Source organism: Humulus lupulus, chromosome 3 (assembly GCF_963169125.1).
Source record: "Humulus lupulus chromosome 3, drHumLupu1.1, whole genome shotgun sequence".
In the NCBI taxonomy this organism is placed as follows: domain Eukaryota; kingdom Viridiplantae; phylum Streptophyta; class Magnoliopsida; order Rosales; family Cannabaceae; genus Humulus; species Humulus lupulus.
In genome coordinates, this window is record NC_084795.1 from 201,246,263 (window position 1) to 201,272,799 (window position 26,537).

Genomic DNA, 26,537 nt, shown 5'->3' on the forward strand with positions numbered 1-26,537 from the left:
GAAAATAAGGAGATAGAAAGTGATGAGAGAGAAAGTGATGAGAGAGAAATTAATGTGACAATAAATGATGTTAGATAATAATAATTAAAAATGTGATGTAAGAAAAAAAATATATAATATTTTTTTTTTTTGAGAACAACAGAAAACAACTTTTTGTTATTCTCAAAATTTTCTGTTTTTTGTAACTTTGTTTTTAAAAATTATTTTATGAAAACAAAGCCAAATAACCTAACTTGTTTTAAAAAAAAATTGTTTTTAACCTTTAAAAACAAAGAAACAGATTTTTAGATTTTAAATAAGGTGCCAAACACCCTCAACTAATTTTGAAAACACCTAAAAACATGTTCTCAAAAGTTCAGAAAAACAACTCGCATTCTCTCTGTTCTCTCTCTCTCGATAAAACAAAGGAAGCTACACTAATGGAGCTCTGAGCTTCCTCTCCGACTTCTCCTTCACCTCTACAAAGCTCCATTCTTCTCCTCTACTTCAGACTCAAGCCGAATCTCTCAGCATTTTAACTGTGTAATTTTCTCTTATCTTCCACTCTTGTACCGTAAGTTTTTTCATCTCCCTGTATAAAATCTATCTCAAGAAAATAATTCCACATTTGCAGTTCATTTCTTGCTTGTATTGTGTCCTATATAAAATCTCTCTCAATAGCTCAATCTACCATCACTTTCTCTCTTGCCGAAGCTTATCGTTGAGGTTGGTAATGTATCTTTCTTCCTTTTCCATTTTATGTGGTATCTCTAATTCTTCTAGTGGGATCTTAGAATGAGATTGTGAACATTGTTTTCTTTACTGATTTCAAAATTGGTTGTGTTATATCTCTTGGTTTACTTGTATCCTAGATGATTCTAGTTTTTTTTTTCTTGTATTCAAAATATGAGAATTGTTAACTCTCTGACTTGTGATGATTAAACTTTGTTTAATTGGGGTTTCTCATTGGCATTGACTGCTGAAATCTTCTGCAATGAATTTATATAAATTATACATGAAAAGGGTTTTAGTGTTGTTACATTTTTATCATTTATTATGATGAGAAAGGGATTTATATGCAGAAATGAGTGAGACCTTTTGTGATGTTCTTGCTGTCATAAAATCACATATAAACAACAAAGTAGGTTTCTATAGAAGGAAAAATAATTTCACGTAAATTATAGACTTATGGACTAATCTAATTATCAAAGACTTCTTGGTCTCTCCTTAGCCAACTTCTCTTTGAACTGAGACGTGACCACTAGGAATATTCTTCAAGTCTTTGAATAACATCTTATAGCATAATTTTCATTATCTGTCAAGCTGAGCATCATCAGGTTGCTTAAATACAACCACTTCATCAAGTCTTTTTCTCCTCTTTTCTAGATAGTCTACTGCCGAACAACACATGAATAGACTGAGTGTAAAAAATAATTGAAGTTTAGATCTACACTTGATCACTAAACTAATTTGAGATTTTTCTACACATATATACATACCCTCTTAAAGATTTCGTTCAAAGATGTTTCAAGATGATTCAAACAAAAGTCTTAGGAGAACTATCAGTAATGGTTACTATATATGGTGGATGCAGTAATTCATTCCATTTTAATAATTCTTAACAAAAAGAACCTCCGTTTCCATATAGCTTTGAACCTCTGTTTTAGCCAATAATTATATATATTTATGGTTTTGGTAAGGAATTTTGTTGCTTGAATTTTGTTGAAGTTTGTATCAGAGCATTTTTATCGACTCACCCTCATTTTTGCATAACCCAATTATGATTTGAGCTTCTGATTCTCTCTCAATTAGTTGCAATGCTTATTTCATTTTTAAATTTAGGTTTGATAATATACTTTGAAACGAAAGTAAGCTGTAAGTAGCATGAGCTACTGTGCTGTTACTCGAGAAATGTCATAGTGCTACTGAGTTTATATGTTAAACTATTTAGGCTATATACGACATTGATAAAACATTATGTAGTTTAGTTTTAAGGGGTAATACACGGCAACACATAGTTGTTGGTAAATAACATCGAGGTTGTAAAAAATTATATATTATAACCAATTATATTTTATTATTAATTAGATATTTACACTATTCACGGTAAATTCAAGGATCTGGTTTTTTTGGTACAACACTCATAAATTAAAATCAATGAAGCTTTACTGTATTTTTGTTAAGCTACTTTGTGTTAAGCTGCTTTCTGAGTCAGTGAAGCTTTACTCTATTTTTCGGAAGAAAATGTCCCCTCTCTTGTGTCACATACAAAGATCCAAAAGATACATACCCAAAATTAACACCAAACCAAACTAAATGAAAGGCCAAATATACTTCAAGTACTACTCGCATAAGGTTAGTTAAACCTTACTATAAAGCTCTACTGGTTTGGGGGTTGGCCCTGGCATAGGAGGTGGACTAGGATGCTCCTTCAAGCCAGTCAGTCAACTTCAGTGTTGTTTGGCGTCTTTTTCATGCTGAGATATTTCTAGTGCCTATTTTATGTGTTATTTGGTAGTAATTTGGGGTCTCATTATGGTATATATGATTGTTTGTTCTTTGTTTTTATCATAATTATGGTAGTATTGGAAATCCTTGATTTTAGCTAGATTTATATATATTTGGCAATGACAGGTGAGGTATAGTGAGATTTTAAGGCTATTAATATCTCATACATTGCTAGCTCTATAGGATAATGTAGGCAATGACAAGGGCTGATCTCAAGGAGTGGGGTTATAAGCTAATAGAAAATAAATAGGATTTATTGATCATGATATTTGTGTTTGTTGTCTTATATTGGTTATGCTCTAATATAATTTATGATATGGAATATTGCTAGATTTGAAATATGGCCTCTGAGATCACACATATTGATGATGCATGTTTATGGGGACCAACTGTAGAGAATATTTTCATTGATATCATGGTTGATGAAGTGAAAAAGGAAATATGGCAAGTGGTCAATTTGGCTAAAAAACATGGGCGAAAATTCTTGAGGAGTTGCAAAGTAAAAGTAAGCAGAAATACTTAATTAAACAAATTAAGCAAAAGTTCAATAGGTTCCGCACTAAGTATCGCGAGTTTGTTGAGCTGTTGAAGCAAACTAGATTTGGATGGGAACGTGAAACCAATACTATGGTTGCTTTAGAGGAAATATGGCAAATTATCTAAGGGTAAGAATCAACTAAACCTGTTATTTATATAAAAAATTAGTTTTGAATCAAATTAAGTAATAAAACTAGTTTTCTTTCTTATTTTAGGCACACCCAAAGGCAACACAATATCGCAAAAAAGGATGTGATTATTTTGTATTATTGGAACTAATTTTTAGTAAGTCAACTGCCACTGGTCAGTTCCATTGTCTTGCTGCTTCAGGTCCACCTAACACTGATGATGAAAGGGAAATGGAGAATGAATTTGATCGCACAGACGCACATGATATTGATGAGAATGATTCTACTAGTTGCTCTCAGCTTGTTGATGATGTTTTTAAACGTTCAACAAAAAATTCAACAACTACAAGTATAGAGCGAAGAGTTAAGAGACAAAGGTCACAACAAATGAGTGATGCAATTGTCGCATGGACTGAGATAGCTAAAGTAAGAGTTGAGACTACTTTAGCTAAAGCTGAAAAATACAAGAGTACAGCTGAAGGAGGAGGAAGCCAAAATGATGAGTTTTCTGTCACAAAATGTATGCAGATCCTTGAAGGAATGGAAGAAGTCAGTGATGATGCCTACATGAAAGTTATTGAGAAATTTAAGGATCCAGATTGGAGAGAGATTTTTATTAATATGTTTGCTATTAGAAAGAGAGCTTGGTTAGATAGGCTCTGACTATACTGTGATATGTTTGACTATACTATGATATGTTTGATTGTGTAGGCTTTGAGTTTTATAAAATGTGTGCTTGACATTACTATAGTATGTTATGTTAAGATAATCTAGTGGAGACTTTGTTATTAGTTTCGAATATATATTATTTTTTTTCTAAGTTAATTATGCATGTCAAATAATTTGCAGGATTAAGAATAATCAAATGGATGATTCTAGTTCATCTTATGCAAATAGCGATTTTGATGATTTTTCAGATTTTTTGATGCTAAACTTTTTAAGTGATTACAATGAAAAGTTTATTGAGAAATTCCCTCAAAGAACATCAGCTTTATGTGGAAAAGATTTTGTGAGAGAGTTATTAGGTGGTCGTGAGAGAACATGCTATGAACTGTTGCAAATGGATAAAAATGTATTCATTGAGCTTTGTACTTGTTTAAAACAAAAGGAATACATTAAGGATACATGGGAGATTAAAGTTGAAGAAGCAGTTGCCATTTTCCTTATAATTATTGGTCAAAATGTGGGAATGAGACTTATTGCTGACCGATTCCAACATTTGCTTGAAATTATTGATAGACACTTCCATTTAACATTAAAAGTAATATGTAAATTAGGACAATATATCATTCGACCAACTCAATCTTCGTTACCTTCTCATATTGTCAACTCCTCAAAATACTACCCATGGTTTCAGGTGCTTATTCTACATCCTATGTAATATAACTTTATATATAAATTATATTTTCACATATTTTTAGTTTACATTTTTCTTCGATAAATTTTTTTAATGGTTTTGGATTTTTGTGCTATCAGAATTGCATTGGTGCCATTGATGGAACACATGTGAGTGCATGTGTCCCTACAGATAAGCAAGTCAGTTACAGAGTTCGAAAAAATATGGTAATACAAAATGTCTTGTGTTCTTGTAACTTTGAAATGTTCTTTACTTTTGTATCTGCTCGTTGGGAGGGCACCACAAATGATTCCAGGGTGTTTATAGATGCAATTACGAAACCTAAATATATGTTTTCATTGCCTAAAGAAGGTATTGAAAGCCTAGGATCCAATTATTATTTTATAATTTATGTGATGGTGCATATAGAAAACTAATTTTTCCTTTTTACATGTTTTATTGTGTAGGTGAATACAATGTTTTGGATTATGGGTTTCCATGCACTAAAGGTTTTCTCCCACCATATCGTGGTGAAAGACACCATTTGCGTACAATAGTGGAAGTAATCGTCGAAACGGTATGAAAGAACTATTCAATTATAGGCATTCTTCACTTAGGAATGTCATTGAATGGTGCTTTGGTACACTGAAAGCACGTTTTCCTATATTGAAGATGATGCCACCTTACAAATTGAGTAGACAACCTTTGATAGTTATTGCTTGCTGCACTCTTCAAAATTGTATTCATCAACGCACACAATATGATCATATTTTTAGAGAATGGGAAGAAAAAGAACTTGAGGGTGAAGACAACATAGAGGAAGCTAACACTAGTGTGTCAAAATGTGAAGTCAATTTAACTAATGAATCTGCTGTAGCAATGGCAAGATGTCGAGATCGTATTGCTCAAGCTATGTGGACAACTTATAATAATAGAAATTAATCAACTATATTTTATTATTAGAAAATAATGGTGATTTTCTATCTACTTCAGATTAAATATTTTATTTAAAATTTATTTAGGTATTAAAATTTCTCATATTTTTTAAGCATTATAATATTATATTGATATATCTTACTTTTAAAAATTATTTAAATATTAAAATTTCTAATTATATTTTTTTAAACAATATGATATTTTGTTAATTTATATGAAAATTAACAATATTATAACTAAGTTAGATTAAATATGTATGTGACATGTCACTTTTTATTAAAAAAATCATAATAATATGTATTAAAAAAATTCTTGTAAAAAAATATATGTTTTCAAAAAATTGCTTGTTTTTTTTTATCATCCAAACATGTTTTTGGTTTTTTGGTTTCTGAAAACTGTTTTTAGAAAACATTAGCCAAACACCATTCCAGTTTGACAACTACAATTTTTTTTTTCTATTCTCATTTTAGAAAACAGAAAACAATGTCAAACACCCTCAAAATTTCTTGTAAACCAGGATTCTACCCGGTGCCCTAAACGCGGGGTGTTACATCATATCATCTGTCAACTTTCCTGATATCTACTTCAAACCAAACAACTGCCCTGGACCTTTCCGACTCAAGGCATCTGCTTCCACGTTGATTTTCCCTGGATGGTAAAAGATTTTATAGTCATAATCCTTTACCAATGCCAACCAACATCTCTGTTTCATGTTCAAATCTTTCTATGTGAAAAAGTACTTCAAACTATTATGATCTGTGTATATCTCGCACTTCTCCCATATACAGATAATGTCGTCATACCTTTAGTGTGAATACCACTGCTGCCAACTCTGTATCATGAGTAGGACACTGCTGTTTATACTCCTTCAGCTATCTTGAGGCATAGGCAATCGCCTTGTTAGTCTGCATAAGAACACAACCTAACCCCTGTCTTGAAGCGTCGCAGTAGACCACAGACTTTTCCTGATTTGAATTGTCCTGTCTTGTAACCGGGCATTTAAACTCTTCATCCTTAACATGCGATGTCAACAAGTCCCATGATACAATGCTTCGTCTAATCCATCCCCAAGCCAGATACTTCTTCAACTGAACCAGTAATTCTTTCTGCCAAACTAATACCATTCTTCATACTGTCCCTAATACCGAATCTGTCCATAGCTACATCCTGAAGCGTACCCAACAACTCCTTACATACCTATCTGAATCCCTACTGACCACTTCAGTTTCCATTCAGTCCAACTTATATACTTCAAGTGATGTCCCTCGCAACCCATGGTTGTCTCTTAACAAATTAGCTCTCACTCAGGCTCATAACAAGGCTCTCATATGACGAACTCAATTACTTTCACCACGAATCCCCCCAACAAGCACTAATATCTCAAGCCCCTCGTACAATAACCTTGAGGCATATACTTCATATAGGAATCTTTCCTGGGAGATACACAACACTGAACTCTTTCAGCTCGTTATGTAACCAAGAACGAGGATTATCAAGTCAACCGGTCACCTCCGAGGAACTAGCCTCGGACTTCAAATGTAACAAGACATTCTAGTCTTCCATTCTCTAATCCTGGGCAATCCCTAATCTACCCTAACGTACTGAACCATTCCATGTAGATAACATGTCCTTATTTGGCATCTTTCCAGATGGCGTCTCCTGCTTCTGGTGCATACTGAATAACTTCACTAAGCCTCATCACTGTCCTGAAGGCTATCCTGTAAACTATACCTCTTCTTGTCAAAACCAGGAGTCAAAGAACTATCACGGGTTCTTCTGTTCCGATTACGAAGCATCTACCCTTACTAAATCCCACAAATGGGAATATTGTCATCTGCATTTCTTGCCCTACGACATTCGCACCTCATACCTCATTCCCTATATCTTAAATAACATAGCCCTCCTTGCTGCCCGAGCACAGATGAAAATCTCATGCACTGGAGCGGCCCTGATGCTCTGGGCCATCCCAGAGTTTAATCCTTAAATGAATCATCATTCCCGTCTACATTTGCTTGTATCAACTTCCAAAGCAAATTGACCAACCCACCAAACTTATTGACATTCATTATCGTTGCCTTACCATTCTAAACCAAGTTCATAAACTTATTAGTCTCTACAACTCAGACTACGTCTTTATAACCTCTTCATTAAATCACTGCCTGAATTCCCCTCAACCCGTTATAACAACATTTTGGGTCTGAGTACCATTTTCGGGCATCCTTTTGCCACAATTACTTAGCGCAACCACTCTGTCTCGACCTATCATCTTCATGTAATCAAGGATGGGATTAGCTATGCTCATCCACTAATCAATCCTTAGGAAAGTCCAAACCTTCCTCAGAACCAGGGGATAATGCCTCTAAAGCCTTCCTTACAGTAATTCTTTATCTGTCTCCACCCTCAGGTTAAACCAACACTGGTAACCCTACTATCAAGATATACAAGGCAGCTCTTTCTCTAGAAAAGAGCCCACTGTTCACCCATCTAGTCTCCTCTACCAGATCTCACAGCCTTACTCACATACTAGTGAACATCTGCTGCGACTTTCAGAGGTAGATGAAGGATTCCAACCTTAGCTATCATCTGCAACCCTCACTAGAACAATACTAGGTCCAATCAACAATTCTGAACAGAAACAATCTGAATTCATCCGCCATCACTGACTAAACCCCTCAGCCCTGATGTTCATATCCAAAACCATCCCACGAGCAGGTCCAAACAATCACAATAACCAAACACACATAAAACATATCAAACACCAATCTACATTATTATGCATTAATTATCAAATTTCATTACTACAAGATACATTCATACCTACCATGCTTTCCATATATCGATAAACAGGTATAGCATATAAGTTCAATTTAAACAATTCACCACATGCAATCAATATGCATATCATTATCCAAATATTCATCCACACACAATAGCAATGCTAATGAGCACGCCTCAATATCAGCACACAGCAATCAAGAGCCAGGCCCTATCAGTATATCATGCTTCCTATTAATCATACCACTTAATACATTCATATTTTCATTCAAACACTTAAGCAGATAATCTCATGTATTCAATTACAAAACCATGAGTCGAGCTTGTCTTTAGCGGCAAGTGTACATGTCCAGCTAGTTTTCAAGAACCCTTAAACCTAGACCGCTCTGATACCACGTTGTAACGCCCTGGAAAACTAAGATCGTTACACTATGTGTTTAAAATAGTGCAAGACTTGCTAATCAAGTCTTTCAAATGAAAACGTGACCCTATAGTAATAAACAGGTTAAGTTTAAAAGATTTTGGTCGTAAACAACTAATTTTCATTAAAATAAATGTTTAGAACATGGGATCCCAAAACAGGGTTTAAAGGACATATTTACAAAATTTCCAAAAGTTATAAATAAACAAGGCCACTCTAATGGAAAAATATACATTTTTAGGTTTCTGTCCCTGTACTATCCCTCGACCGTGGTGGCCGAGCAGCTGACAATGTACACCTCGCCCCCAGAGCTCTCCAACTCATGGTTGAACCATCAAACCCTTGCCTTTACTTGCACCACGTAGCACCCATGAGTCGAGGCCCAGCAAGAAAAACTATATAGCATAGCATAAATAATCCAAACAATGAAATAATTCATATGATATTAACCAAGTATTTTGCACGCCATAACAGGCACAAAATCAGTAGTGACAAACAAATAATCATCAGTCTATCAACCAGGTATTCAACAAGCCATCAACATCAGATTAATAACACTAATCACATTCATAATCATCATAAAATACTCGGTTGACGCTCTTAGGCCGCACCCTATATATAACCCACTGTCTCCAACTCACTTAGGCCGAGCCCAGTGTTTAACCCACTGACTCTGGCTCGCTTAGGCCAAGCTCAGTGATTATTTAATTAACCTCAGCTACCAATGGCCGAGTCGCATCCTGTGCGCATATATCAGTTCCGACACCCTTAGGCCATTTATTTCATGCTCTCATGGCATATTATAATCATACAACAATTGCATTCAAATATATGGAGCCCTTAGTTGCATCACAGCCACACAAAAGGGTACAGTTTTCTTACCTTTAATTCTGAGTGCTTTAGTTACTACAAACGGTCCTTAAGCACGATCCCGCTCCGAGCCTTGGCGCACATCTAGTCACAATCCATAAAGTGATACTTCAATGAGTTTTAATTCCAAAGGACAATCCTGAGACCAAACTCGCGCTCTCGGGACCCCAAGTTCCACCAAACGAGGTGGTGAACCCGTCCCTCGAACCCCCAAGCAAAAACCCTAAAAAAAATACCCAAAAACCAATATCAGGAGGCTGAGGAGCGCTACAACGCTACAAGGTGGGCGCTACAGTACTATAGACAGAAACCCAAAACCCCCAGAAAACACAGCCTAGCGTTGTAGCGCTCCTAACCTAGTGCTACAGCGCTGCAACCAGGCAATGCATATTTTCTGGGTTTCTCCTTCGAATCTCCCTGAGCCAAAGCTCCAAAAATCCAACCCTCAAAACCTCCAAACCCAAAATTAACTATGGAACTACACTCTACTCATCATAGGCAACAAAACCTAACTAAGTTTTTTCAAAAACCCCAATCAATCCCCAAAACCCATATTCAAACTCTCAAACCCAAACACCATAAAAACCAGAGTAAGAACTCATAAATTCAGAGATAATCAGTCAGAACTTTTACCTCAGTTGTGACCATCTTCTCACAAGCTTCAACCCCAAACTCTGAGCGTAAGTCTTAGCTAAACCCTTCCCAGTTCCAGAGCTTCAGTTCATCTACAATCCTTTCAAAATCCCAGAATAAACACATGCTCCAAGCTCAATTACTCAGTGAATTCAAAGTCAAAACCTTACCTGAGATGATGGCCTAAGTTTCCCTGAATCTTCTAGCTTTCCTAAACTTGCCTTCCCTCAGCTTGACCCAGCTGAATTCCCTTCCAAAACCCCAGCCTCAAGTCTGAATTCTTTAGCCCTTTTTCCTTAGTCTCAAATTTCACAAGGAAGAATGAAGGGGTGGGGGTACGTGAGAGATGAGAGAGAGCTAATAGAGTTTTCTGTTTCCTTCCTTGTTATTCTACAATTTTCTATTTTGTCCTAATAATGCTGAATATATCTCTAATAGCCAAAAGACCCATTTACCCCTTCTAACCTTATCCATCTTCCAAGGGTGCTTAAGGGTATCTTAGTCATTTGTTCCCAATTCCCGTTAATTCCTCGAGTGTTCCTATTATTTACCACCTAAATCCCATCATTAAATTAACTACCATTTATTTACCCAATATCTAATAATTCCCAAATTATTCTCCCAAATTCCCAAAATACCCCCAGGCTTCCCCAAGCCGAGTATAAATCCCTGCTGTGACTATTTTGCCAATCCGCTCACTAGGACCGTCTCGAGCCACATGCTGCAAATATATCCACGTAATAATGTGGTCTCAACAATTATCACATATAATTACATTTTATGCCATTTACGGGCCAAAATTACAAATATGCCCTTGAAAGCTAAACAGGGCCCACATGCACATTTAATACTCATAAACATGCATTTATTCACATCCATATAACCATGCAGTCATGCATGCCACATAATCATGCATTAAATCATTAATTCACATAAATATCAATTATGCCCTCCTGGCACACTAATTAAGGCCCTTAAGCCTTATTAGCAATTTTGGGTCGTTACAATTTAAGACAATATATTTATCCCAAAATAAATATTAGTTAATTCAAAATTAACTTTATCTTAAAACATCAGTTTTAAATAAATAAATATCTTATTCTAAATAGGATAATTATTAATCTCTCTTTATATATTAATCCAAACAAGATTCATATTTATATTAACATATAGTTTTTCAAAATAAAAATTATATAGTTAAATAATTAATTAATCCATAATTAATTGATTTCCCATAACTATCACATAATTATTTCATTGCTCTGAAAAATAAATTCATTTGCAATTAAGTCCTCTCTACAAATTTTTCTTTTGACATCCTTACCCTTGATAGTGTAGGACAGTGGTGATCTGGGGACCATGGACCTATAATACGAAGCTCCAATAAATCAGATTATTAATCAAATTCTTTAATCTAATAATCTTATTTTTCAATTCAATGATTACTCCACTATATTTATGGAATCGAACTCTGAGTATTTATAGAATTGTATTTACAGAGTTTTCTCTTCTAGTCCATTGATATAATCAATAAATGTAGTTTCGTCCTCCATTTATTGGTTTGTGAGTTAGAGTTGGTCAAGATTATCGTTTTACCCTTCTAATTACTTCTTGATTCTTAAGTACCATTAATTCACTTTAGAATAATTAATCTATAATCAAATTATAGATTTGAGATCAATAACTATTCAGTTCTAGAATTAACCCTTAAGGGAACCATTATTCGATCTGTTAGGAAAGTATGGACTCCATTATTGTAATTCATGTTCCCAACCATTCATGATATTGAATCTCTAAAACAAAAGTCATTAGCCTCATTATATTAGGAAACTCTAACGAGTGAATCAAAAGATCCAATAAACACAAACAGGAGTTCATGAATACTCAGGATTTAGACTGATCTACAAATGATCATCTATTATGATAAGAATCAAATCTTTATGTCAAACGACAAGTTTATAAAGATAATTAATACTTATCAGTCGTAGAAGGAGTACTTCTTAACAACAAACTGTGTAACCCACTGGATAACCAAGACCGTTACACTGTGTATTTTGAAATAGTGCAAGACTTGCTAATCAGGTCGTTTGAACATAAATGTGATCCTAAAGTATACTAATAGGTTAGGGTTAAAATATTTTGATCATAAATGGTTAATTTTCATCAAAATAAATGTTTGATACATGGGATCACAAAAACAGAGTATAAGTGGTAATTACAATTCCCAAAAGTTGATACAACCAAAAGCCAGTCTAATGGAAAAATACAATTTAGAGCTCTATTCATGTAACTTTTCCTCGGCCGTGACAGTCGAGCAGCTGGCGGTGTACACTCTGTCGCCAGAGCTCTCCAACTCATGGTTGGTCCAATTTCCCTTTGCCTTTACCTGCACCACGTAGCACCCGTGAGCCAAGGCTCAACAAGAAAACCATAAACATCAAACACATATACCAACAGTAGCAGTCAATCAACTTTTATCCAAATAATTCAATTATTTAGCAGAGTACAAGCTTTAGGCTAAACAACGGTAAACATGCATTTTCAAGCATACATCTTAATTAATAATAGAAATATTCAGGGTCGGCGCCCTTATGCCGAGCCCTATGTTTATTCAACTGACCCCGGCTTGCTTAGGCCGAGTCCTCTGATTACTTAGCTGACCCTGGCTCACACTGGTCGAGCCACGTTCGATACGCTTGTCATCAGCCCTGCACCCTTAGGTCGTACTTTCATATTAACAAATATACAATCCACATAATACATATATATAACTACAGAGAATCTCAGTCTCAATAACAATCACATGGGTGCAATTTTCTTACTTCGAATCCTGAGCAATAATTTAAGAGCGGTCCCGAGCACGATCCTCAGTCCTGAGCCTTAGGGATAATCCTAGTCACAACAACAATGCGTAACTATCATTCTCTAATCAAAATAAATGTTTACAGAACAAATACTAGCTTCCGAGACCTCAAATTCTACTAAACTGAGTAGAAGAATTCGTCCTGAGCGCCTAGTTTTGAATCCTTGAGCCTAAAAAATATCCTAGGCCAAATTTGTCTAGGCGGGCCGTAACCTGGTCTTGGGGGTCGCGGTGTGCCTCAAGTCAGAGGCCTGACCTCTTGCATCTAAGGGAGGCGGGCCGCAACTTGCCCCTTAGGGTCGCGGTGTGTCATGGGACGACTACTTGGGTACTCCAACTAGACAGAACGTGCGACACTTGCAGACTCTTCAAGCTAGCAAGTCAGCCTACAACACACACCTACAGGCAAACAAACTCAGTGGTTAGCCACATACACATCTCGGACATGCAACGGGAAATAACGAAGTATGAGCAAGCACAAAGCAAGTCATTCCTAGGAGCGTCCACACAACAAAAAGCACACAACAAGGCAAGTGGCACGCAATGGCCCAACGAAGATAACAAACAAGTAACACATAAGCAACAAGGAAGCACACAGGGGCAAGTATGGATAAATGTTGTTTTATTAATATATAGCCTTGATAGGGCAAGGGAGTACATAGCTTTGGCCCCTATCTGCTGATGGCCATGGTGCTTCCCTAAGTCACCAAGTCACCAAGTCACCTCCCCCTAAGGAGCCTTCTAGGGAAATAAGGTCTTCCTAGGAACATATATGATTTTTGTCTGGGAGACATATGCCTAATTACAAAACTGCCACTACCCTATCCCATGAGGTTGCTTGGTGCAAGACTTGACTAATGATCAAGCACCAAGGCATGCTCACTTACAAAATGGCCCCATGTGGGTGTGCCAAAGGGGCAGTACGCCACACTCTCCCCCACTCAATCCTTCGGCATCCTCGATAAAGTAGCTTGTAGATCTTCAATCTTCTACGTGAGCTTCTTCAAGTCTTCCACCCTTTCCCAGCTGATCTTGTCATCTGCGAGCCCCTTCCATTTTACCAGATACTCTTTATGCTTTTTACGATCAGTGGTGACCATCCTTTCCGCCAGGATTTCTTCTGGTTGACGCTTGCTCCTTGGCTGAATGATGACTCCTCCTCTGGTTGACTGGTTGCACTCTGGATTTGCTGGATCTTCATGATACGACTTCAAGTTGCTGATGTGAAGGACCGGGTGTATCTTCATCCAAGCTGGTAGGTCGACTTTGTAGGAAGTTAGGCCAAATTTTGAGATGATTGAGACCGGACCCTCGTACTTGCGAACGAGTCTGATGTCTTTGTCCCCTCGGAATCTCAACTGTTCGGGCCTCAGCTTGATTAACACTAAGTCACCTGCTTTGAACTCCAGTGGTCTGCGCTTCTGATCTGCCCACTTCTTCATTCTTCTTGATGCTTTTTCTAAATAAGCTTGGGCAATCTCTGTCGTTTTCTTCCAGTCTTTCGTGAAGTGAAAGGCTTGCGGGTTCCGACCACGATATTCATCCACTGTGTGGGGCAACAGTGGTTGCTGTCCATTAACAACTTCAAAAGGGCTCTTATTCGATGAAGAACTCTTTTGAGAGTTGAAGCAAAATTGAGCTACATCGAGTAGTTGCTGCCAATTCTTCTGATTGGCATTGACAAAGTGGCGCAAGTACTCCTCCAACATCCCGTTGAATCTTTTTGTTTGCCCATCTGTCTGCGGATGGTAGCTCGAGGAAATGTTCAGTTGTGACCCTAAGAGATTGAATAGTTCGGACCAAAAGGTCCCGGTGAATCATCCATCTCGGTCACTAACAATGTTCTGGGGCACTCCCCAATATTTGACAATATGCTTGAAAAATTGTCTGGCCGTCTGTTCTGCTGAACAGTACTTCGACACTGGGATGAATGTTGCATACTTCGAGAATCTGTCCACGACCACCAAGATCGCACTTAAATCCCCTGTCTTCGGAAGACTGGTGATAAAGTCAAGCGACACACTCTCCCATGGCCGGCTTGGGACTTGCAAGGGCTCCAACAACCCAGGTTTCTTGTTCCTATCGACCTTGTCTTGCTGGCAGACGAGACAGGTCTTGGTGTACTCCACTACATCATCTCGCATTTGTGGCCAGTAGTACCCCTGCTTCACGAGTGCGTGGGTTCTCTGCCACCCTGGAGGACCTGCCCACAGGGTGTCATGACACTCGCTTAGTAATGTCCTCCGCAAATCTCCAGCTTTCGGAACATACAAGCGCCCCCCTTTAGCCCACAGAAGATCATCCTCCACCCAGAACTGGCGAGTCTTGCCTTCTTTTACGAGCTTCAAAATGGTCCTGACAACTGGGTCTTTCTCCAGGTTTTCTTTGATGCGCTCCTTGAGTGGAGTGTTCACCACGCTAGCCGACAAACTAGCCAAGATCTTTAGAGTCACCAACTCCACTTTGTGACTCAAGGCATCAGCTGCCTAGTTCAAGCGTCCTGCCTGTGCTCAAAACGGAAGTCGAATTCCGCCACGAACTCCTGCATCGAGCCTGCTTAGGGGTCAGTTTCGGCTAAGTAAGGAAATGACTAACAGCTGCATTATCCGTCTTCACCATGAACTTTGACCCCAGCAAGTAATGCCTCCACACTCGCAAGCAATGTATAACTGTGAGGAGCTCCTTCTCCTGGGAAGTATACCTCCTCTCAGCTTCAGACAGCTTGCGGCTCTCACATGCGACTGAATGGTCTTCTTGTACTAGTACCCCTCCCAGAGCATAATCTGAGGCATCTGTCTGTACTTCGAAGGGCTTGCTAATAGTTGGCAAGGAAAGAACAGGATCCTTCATCATGGCTTCCTTCAAACTCCTGAATGCTTTAGCACACTTGTCAGTCCACGCCCAAGTCACACCCTTTTTCAGAAGCTTGGCCAAGGGTGTCGCCCTTCTTGAGTAGCCGTCTACAAATCATCTATAGTAGTTGGCTAGGCCCAAGAAGGAGCGGAGTTCTTTCATGTTTGTGGGGGCTTTCCATTCCTGGATTGCCCTCACCTTCTCCAGATCCATACGAATTCGGCCACGTTCCACAACGTGGCCTAAGAACTTGATGCTTTCCCGTGCAAACGAGCATTTCTCACGCTTCACATATAGCTGGTTCTCTCTTAACTTCTGAAACACTTAAGCCAAGTGTTCTTGATGCTCTTCAATTGTGGCACTATAAACCACGATATCATCCAATTACACCACCACAAACTTATCTAGATACTCATGGAATACTTGGTTCATCAGTGTACAGAAAGTAGTAGGTGCATTTGTCAACCCAAACGGCATTACTCGAAACTCAAATGCTCCGTATCGAGTAACACACGTTGTCTTTGGTTCATCCCCATCTGCAATCCTCACCTGATAATAGCCCGATCTGAAGTCCAACTTTGTGAAGTATTTGGCTCCACTTAGCTGGTCGAACAAATCAGCGATTAGAGGGATGGGGTAGGTGTTGCGAACTGTCACCTTGTTGAGAGCCCTATAGTTGATGCACAGTCTCAAGCTCCCATCGTGCTTCTTCTGGAATAGCATAGGGGCGCTAAATGGCGCCTTCGACGGTCTGATGAAGCCTGCCTCCAATAACTCTTTTAATTGTTTCCTCAACTCTTCTAGCTCAGGGGGTGCCATTCTGTATGGCGCTTTTGTTGGAGGTTTGGCTCCGGGCACCAGCTTTATCTGGTGATCAATCCCCCTCTTTGGTGGCAAGGATTTGGGGGAGTTTATCTGGCATCACGTTCCCATACATCCTTAAGACCCTCGTAATTTCTAGTGGAACAATCTCTTCCACTACTTCCTTGAACACGGTGGGTACAGCTACATAAGTGGGCTCCTGCTTCTTCACACCCTTCTTGAACTGTAAAGCTGATAGAAGCTTCACACCAGCGGGTGGTTTCACCCTTGCAGGCACCATTGAAGGAGTCTCTCCCATTATGAGTAAGCTTCCAGCGGCAGGAATTGGAATGGCACCTTTCTCGGTTAGAAAGTCCATTCCCAAAACTACATCAAAGTCATCCATATGGACGACCACTAAGTCAGTCTGCCCCTCCCACGTGTCGATTCAAACTTTTACCCCTTTAGCCACGCCAGTTATGGCCAAGGCTTTGGAGTTGACCGTCTTCATGCGGCCTGCATCTTTCTCCAACTTCAGTCCCAGCCGCTTTGCTTCAAGTTCAGAGATGAAGTTGTGGGTGGCGCCAGTATCAATCATCACGCTTTTGGCGGGCTTGCCATTAATAGTGGCATCCACAAACATTAGCCCCTTCCCCAGGGTCTTCTTCCCTTTCTCGCCATGTTTCTTGAAAGCATTCAACAGGCGGACAGCGCCCATGTGCGCGTACTCTTCGTCTTCCTCTTCTCCTTCACCCTGTTGTTCGTGGCCAATGAGGGCATTCAGCTTGCCCCTGTAAGGGAAAACTGCCGACTTATGTGGGCCTTTACAAAGCCAACAAGCTAGCAGCTTCCTCCCTGCAGCAGCATCTGTCACACTGGAAGAATTGGACTCAGCTATCCTCTTCTCTCCCCCACTCTTGCCCTGCCAGGACTTCCCAGAATTCTTACTCCCAGCGCTACGTGAGCTGGTTGGAGGAGTATCCCTTTTCGGCAGGCTGCTCTCCGGAGTGTAATCTGTTAAGCGTTCAGCAGCAGCTTGAGCGGTGGCAAGATCAGACACACGCTGTCTTTGAAGTTCTTGTTTGGCCCACGATTTCAATCCCTCGAGGAAGCAGAAGAGCCTGTCTACTTCGGACATGTCCTTTATATCGAGCATTAGTCCCGAAAATCTCTTCACATATTCTCGGACTGTCCCGACTTGTTTGAGCTCTCTCAACTGGCGTCGAGCTATGTAAGCGACATTTTCTGGCAGAAATTGCATCTTTAATTCTCTCTTCAGGTCTGCCCAAGATGTGATGGTGCACTTGCCATTCTCTATGTCATCATACTTGGTCCTCCACCACACCTTGGCATCCCCAGACAAGTACATGGTAGCCATGGTGACCTTTACGTCTTCCGAATCGGCCCGCACGACTCTAAAATAATGTTCCATGTCGAAAAGGAAATTCTCCAAATCCTTTGAGTCTCTGGCCCCGTTATAGGGCCTCGGCTCGGGTACTTTAGCTCGGCCATACTCCATACTTATCGGCCCTGTTGCAGGGGCATTCCCAACCGCTCGCATGGTCAGGTTTACCTTGACAGTTAACTCAGCCATTTCATCTCTAAGCACACCAACTGCCTCCCTGCAGTCTTTTGTAGTGTCATTTATGGAAACTCTTGTTCCTTCAGCATGCGCTCCACTGCCGCGATGCACTCTTCCCACCGAGGGGAAACACAAGTACTTGTTGGAGTGTTTCTTTTTCTCCAACGTGATTATTCTGGATAGGAGAACTTCATTCTCCTTTTCCAGCGCAACTATGCGATTGTTTGCATCAGACGATCCCGAGTCATGACTTGCAGAGGAAAGATCCCTAACCCTTTCGTCCAGGCCATCTAGTTCCCCTAACCGCTTCTCAAGAGCTTCGATCCTCTGAGTGTTGCTCACCATAGTGTGTTTTTCCAAGCTCTTTCTAACATGGCTCTGATACCAACTGTCACGGGCCGACTATTTAGGTACTCCAACTAGACGGAATGTGCGGCACTTGCAGAATCTTCAAGCTAGCAAGTCAGCCTACAACACACACCTACAGGCAAACAAACTCAGCGGTTAGCCACATACACATCACAGACATGCAACGGGCAATAACGAAGTATGAGCAAGGACAAAGCAAGTCATTCCTAGGAACGTCCACACAACACAAAGCACACAACAAGGCAAGTGGCACACAATGTCCCAACGAAGATAACAAACAAGTAACACATAAGCAACAAGGAAGCACACATGGGCAAGTATGGATAAATGTTGTTTTATTAATATATAGCCTTGATAGGGCAAGGGAGTACACAGCTTTGGCCCCTATCTGCTGATGGCCATGGTGCTTCCCTAAGTCACCAGGTCACCTCCCCCTAAGGAGCCTTCTAGGGAAATAAGGTCTTCCCAGGAACATATATGATTTTTGTCTGGGAGACATATGCCTAATTACAAAACTGCCACTACCCTATCCCATGAGGTTGCTTGGTGCAAGACTTGACTAATGATCAAGCACCAAGGCATGCTCACTTACAAAATGGCCCCATGTGGGTGTGCCAAAGGGGCAGCACGCCACACGGTGCGCCCTCAAGCCAGCAAGCCATCCTAGGACATTTTGGGCACATGGGCCACATCACCCATGAGCTGGGTCACGACACGCCACCGCAAACCCAGAATTCCCTAGGTTTTCTCTACATTTCACCCAGCCACAACCTCAAAAATCCCATCCAATTATGCTCCCAAATCCAACCAATTTCATAAGAGAGTCTAGGACTCTTAATCATATATTTTAAGCATAAAATATCATAGAAAACTCTTCTGAAACTATCAACCCAACCATCAACAATGCATCCCTTAAAAACCCAAACCAACTGATCTTAAAACCCGAATTCTTAACAGATGCCAGAAACAATTCCTTACTGTAATGATGTTATTGTTGTTCATGAGCTATCCCTTAGAGTCTTAACCTCATTTTTCCCCAAATCCTCAAGTTGAATTCCCTGGTCATATCCTTCAATTCATCAAAACTTCATCTAACACAAGAGAGGGAGAGGGAAATCATGTAAGATGAAAGGGAGAGAGTGTTTGAGATCTTCCTAATGCTCCTAGTGGGTTCTGATTATTCTTAATGCCTTAATTGAACTCACCCTTAATCTAAACAAAGACTAAAATGCCCCTTAGTTAGCACAACCCTTCCTATTGCCTCCAAGGGCATAATGGTCGTTTATTCTTATTCCCGCTAACTCCTCGAGTCATCCTACAAAATTCTAATTAATCATGTTGTGTCCAAATAATTACCGAATTCTTATTCATCCCTCAATAAATCCCAAAAATATTCTCTATTCCCAAAATACCCCTAGGTTCCCCCCGAGTTGGGTATTAAACCCCGCTGTAACTATTTCGCTAATCCGCTCACTAGGACCGTCTCAAGCCTTATACTGGAAATATATCCACATAATAATGTGGTCTCAACCATTTATCATATATAATCACATTTATGCCCTTAATGGGCCAAAATTACAAATATGCCCTTATTAGCAATAAAGGGCCCACATGCATATCTAATACTCATAAACATGCATATAAGATATATTCACATAATCATATAAATCATGCATGCCGCATAGTCACGCATTATAATCAATTAAACACACACACACACACACACACACACACACACATATATATATATATATCCAATTATGCCCCCCCGGCACGATAATCCAGGTACTAAACCTGTTGACGCGGTTCTTCGCCAGCAGGTAATTAAGAGAAAGAGAGGAAGGGATTAGTGCCGAATGTAGAACCGTAACAGATATAAGATCTTAGTGAATGAAATAGGTGACTCAAGACACGTTTTTGAGTGGTTCAAAGGTTAAAATCCTTCTACTCCACTAGTCAATATTATTGATATATTCTGGGTATTTGGTTACAAAGTATATCTCTTTAGAGACTATTTTTTCCAACCCTTATCAACTCCCAGGGTCTCCATATTTATAGGAGAAGGCACCTGGAAGTTGGTAAGGAGGTCATCCCGTGACCTTCTTATTTGTCATATCAACTCTGTGACATTCATGATTAATTCGTAAACCTGACACATAAGTATGGTCAAATCGATAGATAAGGAGATAATGGGCCGCACGGCCCAGCCCAGCCGTGGGTGTCTGAACACGCACGTTCCTGCAGCGTGTCCGAGAAGTCAGGGAGATATCGGACACGTGATGTCAGATATATGCACGTTTATCTTGCATGTGTTGACTTTACAAGGGGTCATGGCCTCCATATCTAGCTCGTACCATGAGCTGTGCATCTGGCCCGACCTTCGGCCTTCCGATTCCTTGCTCCAGTCTTGGGAGTCTTGGCGAGTCCTTGAGGATTCCTCGAGCTAAGGGGGGTACGACCTCAAGACAGGAGCTCCGACCTGGAGGATGTTTATGGACTAACCATGATTAGCTCGAAGCTCGGCCTGCTAATCAGCCCGTGGGAAAATCAGGGCGTACATCTGCCCCCCAAGCTCCTGCTCGTGGTATATGACGTCATATATAAGACCATAGTAGGGGCTTTTAGACTTCCCCACAACTCTTCGCATTCCACTCTTTATGCAAGCGCCTGATACGTGGCACATCGTGGGTGGTGACGGTACGTCTTACGAGAACCGCATTTAATGGCCTAGCCTATGCCAAGCCGTCATTTTGTATTTCGAGTGGAAGGCCTCGGATCCCTCATCAGGGCCATCCAAGAGCCTTCTACACGTGATCCTTCACGCATATAAAAAGGGGGTGGCCACCCTATGCACGGGCCACCCTTTCATTCGAAATTTTTCAAACCTCTTTTCCTCTCCATATTCCAGAAGAACGAAACCCTTGACTCTGTTGCTGCCATTTTCATCGTTCAAGAAGCTTAGGCGCACGGATTTCTCCGAAGCTTTGGAAGCTACTATACCGACGAAGCTCCTATGAACACAACACTCTCGTCTACCTCCCAGTCATACACAGTAAGTTTCCTGACCCTGCGTACTTTGAAAACATGCTACTGTAGCTTAGGTAAAAAATTTCACTGTAGCCACATGCAAGGGTTTTCTGGGTTTTGTGGATATGGAAGGTGACAACCCTTTTTAGGTTAGGGTATATTTGTTGTAGGAAATCGCTTTAGAGTATGGGTTTCAGGATACTTTTTCTGGGGAAAATTTCTGGGTAGGAGTTTTGGGAATTTTGGGTGCAAAACTGGGTAGCTTAGGGAACACGCCTCATAAGCGGTTTTGTAATTTTCTGCCTATTGAAACTTTCCCCCCAAGGAAAATTCTATTCTGAACCCCCTGACACACGAATTCCGAGTAATCTGGGATCTGTTGGGAGTATATGCGCGTGTTCACTGAACCGCGTGGTTCCACTCTCCACGAGCTGGGCTTACCTCAGCTCGTGTAAATAATAATTGCTTCTTCCTCCTGCTTGGGTCGCCTTTTCTAAAGTGTTTTCTTTTGTTCGCTAGGCGACCATATGGCTCCAAAAAAGAATCTCCCCCAGAAGAACGTTGGAAGCTCGGCCTCCCAGCAGGAAAAAGGAAAGGCGGTGATGCCTAACTCCCCGATCCCCCGTTTCGGGCCGGCAGTGAAGAAGGAGGTCGAGGTGGCCCCTGACACATTCTTTGAGGCGGAGAGAATCATCTCAAAGATAACCGATCAGACGAAGATTAACAAACTCTTCCTCACTCACAACATCGCGCTGGGGAAAGCCTCCGTCATTGCCCGACCTGCTGCGGAGGGCGAGCGGAGCTGCTCGCTGCTCGATGAGTCGTTCGAGGCCTGGAGTGGTGAACACTTTAAGGCAGGGGCCTTCCTTCCCCTGGATCAGTACTTTGCTGATTTCTTGAACTTCGTGGGGTTGGCCCCATTTCAGCTCCCCCCCAACTCCTACCGTCAGCTGGCAGGGTTGAGGTACTTATTCCAGAAGCATGAGTGGGAGGTCCTCACTCTTGCGGATATTTTATATTTCTTTTGCCTCAAAGCCAGCCCGGACCAGCGGGGGCGAGGCGATGGGTTTTATTATTTAACCCGTTTTCCCAACACGGCGGCGGTCATCGAGCTGCCTAGCCACCCTAATGATTTCAAGGACCAGTTCTTCATGTCGACTGGTTTCCGGAACTGCGAGCACCACTATTTCAATCGTCCTCGTAAGTTGCTCCCGTCCTTAGCTCGCCTTTTAAGGGTTATTTTAGCTCCTCCCATACTCCATTCTGACTCAAACTAATCTTGCAGCCATCTTCGCGAGGACCGAAAAGTCTGGACCCTCGGGGGCCAATATGACACGCTGGCGGGCTTGCCCCCCAGCGAGAAGGATTATCGCGCGTTCGTGACGGACGAGACGATGGTGTTCTACAAGTTGATTTTTCCAAATCAGACCTTGAACCTAAAGAGGCCCCGGGGGCCGCCCCCAGCTCGGGACACCAGACCTGTCATCGTGGAGGAGGTCGCGGGTGAGGAAGACGAGGAGGACGAGGTGGCCGAAGTTCCGCTCGTGAGGAGCAGGAAGAGGACCTTGGACGTCGCCCATAGCATGGGCGAGGAGAGGATCCAATCCGAAGTAGCCGCTGGTCCTTCTGGCCAAGGTAACTCTTGCTTGTTTAGGAGTCTAGATAGGGCCGCTGCAGACCCCCGGCTGGCTAGGTTCAATCCTAGGCAGCTCGTCCATCGTCACAGGAGCGATCCGGACTTGAACACACTTCTGCTCCATTGTGTCGACTGGCTCGTGCTGGATCACCAAGAGAGTCGGCCTAGGGGTACCGTAGTAGTAGATAATACCCTAGCCTTTAGGTCGATCCTATTCGAGGAGTATGGGACCAACCTACGCACATGGCCATCACTCCAGAGGGGTATCTATGCTCCGGGGCTTAGGCAGTATGTAGAAGAATCTAGCCCCGAGTCAGAACCGGACCCAGAACTTGCGCCAGTTCGGGAAATAATTGTCTTAGGCTCTTCTAGCTCGGGGGGTAGGGCTTCCTTAGTATCCGTATACTTTTAGCGTTAACCCTTTGTCTTTATCTCTGTATGATTGCTAACTTGTAATAACCATGTTTTTTGTTTGACAGAAGAGATGTCTCAACCCGAGGATAGCTTGCGGGGCGTGGTCTTCGGGGGGAACCCCTCAGCCAGGCCAAGACAGAAAAGGCTCCGGGGTTCCAAGAGCACTGCTGGGGTCTCCACCAAATCTCTGGCAAAGGAGAAGGAGAAAACCCCGTCAGCCCAGGTCGTGGGGGCGATCCTTCCTGCTGCCGGAGCAGGACAAATGCCTCCACCGCCTCAGCGAGTTCCGCCTGCCACCCAGGACGTAGGAATGGAGATCGGGACTCCGTCTGTGGTGGCCTCCGATGTACGCATCCTGGTCAATCCCTAGGACCTGGAGAAGATCCCAGAGGCCTTCCGGGGAACGGTGTACGAATTGGCGAACTACGCCGTTAGCCATATCTATAAGTTCACCGAGAAGGAACTCCGGACTATTGAGACAATGAGCCCGGTTGACATTATGGACTCTTCAATGAGCATGACCCTAACAGTAAGCTGCCCTATTCTTTTAAAGCTTTTACCATTACACTCTACCTTATTTTTCCTCTGAGCCAGTTTATCTTTCATTCCTCGCAGGGTGTCGTCGCCCTTCACCGGAGCATCATCAGGGCCAGAACTCAGCTCGATGACATGAGGACCGAGCACCAGGCCACCCTTCAGGAGGTTAAGGCGACTAAGGATGCCTTGGAGACCTTGAAGGTCGAGTTGGAGAAGACCCAGGTCGACTTGGAGAAGACCCGCTTGAAGGTCCAGGAGCTCGAGACCTCCCTTGCCACCTCGCAGGCAGACCTCGAGGCAGCGAAGACTGAGATCCAGGCCGCCCAGGCCGCCTTGGAGGCCGAATGGACCATCTCGGAGCAGTCCATGCAGGATCTGTTCTATCACTGTTGGGTCTACAATTCGGAGGCTAAATTCTCTTTCATGCCACCGGGTCTCTGGGCGTGCTTGCTGGTGAAGTTCCAAGCTCGCCTCGACAAAGAGGCGCCGCCTTCGGAGACTGGGGAAGCCTCTGGTGCGGCAGAGCAGGGTGAAACGACGACCTCCAAAGGGCCGACTGACGGAGCTTAGGGCGCTTTTTCTCTTCTTTTTTTTTTTTCTTGTCTTTGAATATTTTGAAGTATTTTATGTAACCTTTGCATGAGGTGTTTTCACCTCGAGACAATTTTCATTACACCTTTAACTTATATTTTTTCATGCTTTTGGCTACAATATATATATCTTTTTGATAAACTTAGTTCGTGTTAACCGCTATTTATATCTCGAGCTCTTTGGAAAGAACAGCGAGCGATAAATAGATTTACATCAACGTCTAAGTTTTATGACCCAGTTAAAACCAGGAACTTATTTAGAAAACTTAGTTCGTGTTAACTTTTATCTGTATCTCGAGCTCTTTAAGAAGAACAACGAAACATGGATTTACATTAACTTCCAAGTTTTGTGACCCGGTTAAAACCAGGAACTTATTTAGAAAACTTAGTTCGTGTTAACTTTTATCCATATCTCAAGTTCTTTAAGAAGAACAACGAAAAATGGATTTATATTAACTTCTAAGTTTTGTGACCCGGTTAAAACCAGGAGCTTATTTAGAAAACTTAGTTCGTGTTAACTTTTATCCATATCTCAAGTTCTTTAAGAAGAACAACGAAAAATGGATTTATATTAACTTCTAAGTTTTGTGACCCGGTTAAAACTAGGAGCTTATTTAGAAAACTTAGTTCGTGTAAACTTTTATCCATATCTCAAGCTCTTTAAGAAGAACAAGGAGAAATAGATTTAAATCAACTTCTAAGTTTTATGACTCGGTTAAAACCAGGATAGGACTTAGTTAGCGTTAACCCTTATCCATATCTCGAGCTCTTTAAGAAGAGCAACGATCCATAGATAAGGATCAACATCTAAGTCGTTAAGGAGACCTGGTTATATCCAGGTACCATATGCCCCCCAAGTAACTGGGAAAGGGTCTTTCGTGGTTACTTTAAGATTACAATTGCAAATATGCGTAAAAAGCTGATTTTTATTAATCCATAGAAAGTGGCTTTCCAGGCCTTACAAGTGGATCATTGATAATATTTCTTTAAGTGGATGGCGTTCCAAGTCTGTGGGACGGTCCCTCCATCAAGTCGAGATAACTTATAAGTTCCCTCCTTGATGACTTCGATGACCTGGTAGGGTCCTTCCCAGTTCGGTCCCAAGACTCCATCTTTGGGATCTTTTCCGGCCAGGAAAACTCTCCTTAGGACCAAGTTGCCAACGCTAAAGGCGCGTTTTCTGACCTTGGTGTTAAAGTAGCGAGTGATCTTTTGCTGATAATGGGCGAGCTGGAGTTGCGAATCCTCTCGCCTTTCATCAACTAGGTCTAGGGAATGGCATAGGAGCTCATGGTTCCGACCTTGGTCGTAGGACTGGACTCTATGCGACAGAACCTTAACTTCCACGGGGAGGACTGCTTCACTCCCGAAGGTTAGGGAGAAAGGAGTATGACCCGTAGGAGTCCGATGCGAGGTCCGGTATGCCCATAGGACCTGGGGGAGCTGTTCCGGCCAGACTCCCTTTGCTTCATCTAATCTTTTCTTGAGGCTCCCCTTTAGAGTCTTGTTGACAGCCTCGACCCGGCCGTTCGACTGAGGATAGGCCACGGAAGAGAAGCTTTTCACAATTCCATGCCTGTCCCAGAACTCGGAGAACAGGTCGCTGTCGAACTGAGTGCCGTTATCAGAGACGATCTTCTTGGGCAGGCCGAAGCGACAGATGATGCTTTTAATCACGAAGTCAAGCACCTTTTTAGACGTGATTGTTGCCAACGGCTCTGCCTCGGCCTACTTAGTGATGT

At 41.5% G+C, this 26,537-nt stretch overlaps 1 protein-coding gene across 4 annotated transcripts; it reads left to right on the top strand.

Annotated features, from left to right (window-relative positions):
* The first annotated feature begins 342 nt into the window (after positions 1 to 342).
* Positions 343 to 5,505, top strand: LOC133823358 (uncharacterized). 4 transcript variants are annotated; one of them, XM_062256046.1, is made up of 6 exons: positions 343 to 522; positions 614 to 709; positions 2,819 to 3,152; positions 3,240 to 4,509; positions 4,629 to 4,860; positions 4,956 to 5,505. In XM_062256046.1, exons 4-6 carry the CDS (start codon positions 4,018 to 4,020, stop codon positions 5,069 to 5,071), a joined length of 840 nt encoding a protein of 279 aa, XP_062112030.1. In that variant the 5' UTR covers positions 343 to 522; positions 614 to 709; positions 2,819 to 3,152; positions 3,240 to 4,017; the 3' UTR covers positions 5,072 to 5,505. The 4 variants fall into 4 exon arrangements, with proteins under 4 accessions (XP_062112030.1, XP_062112027.1, XP_062112028.1 ...); XM_062256043.1 differs by having other exon boundaries at positions 614 to 705; XM_062256044.1 differs by having other exon boundaries at positions 343 to 709.
* Positions 5,506 to 26,537: the final 21,032 nt, after the last annotated feature.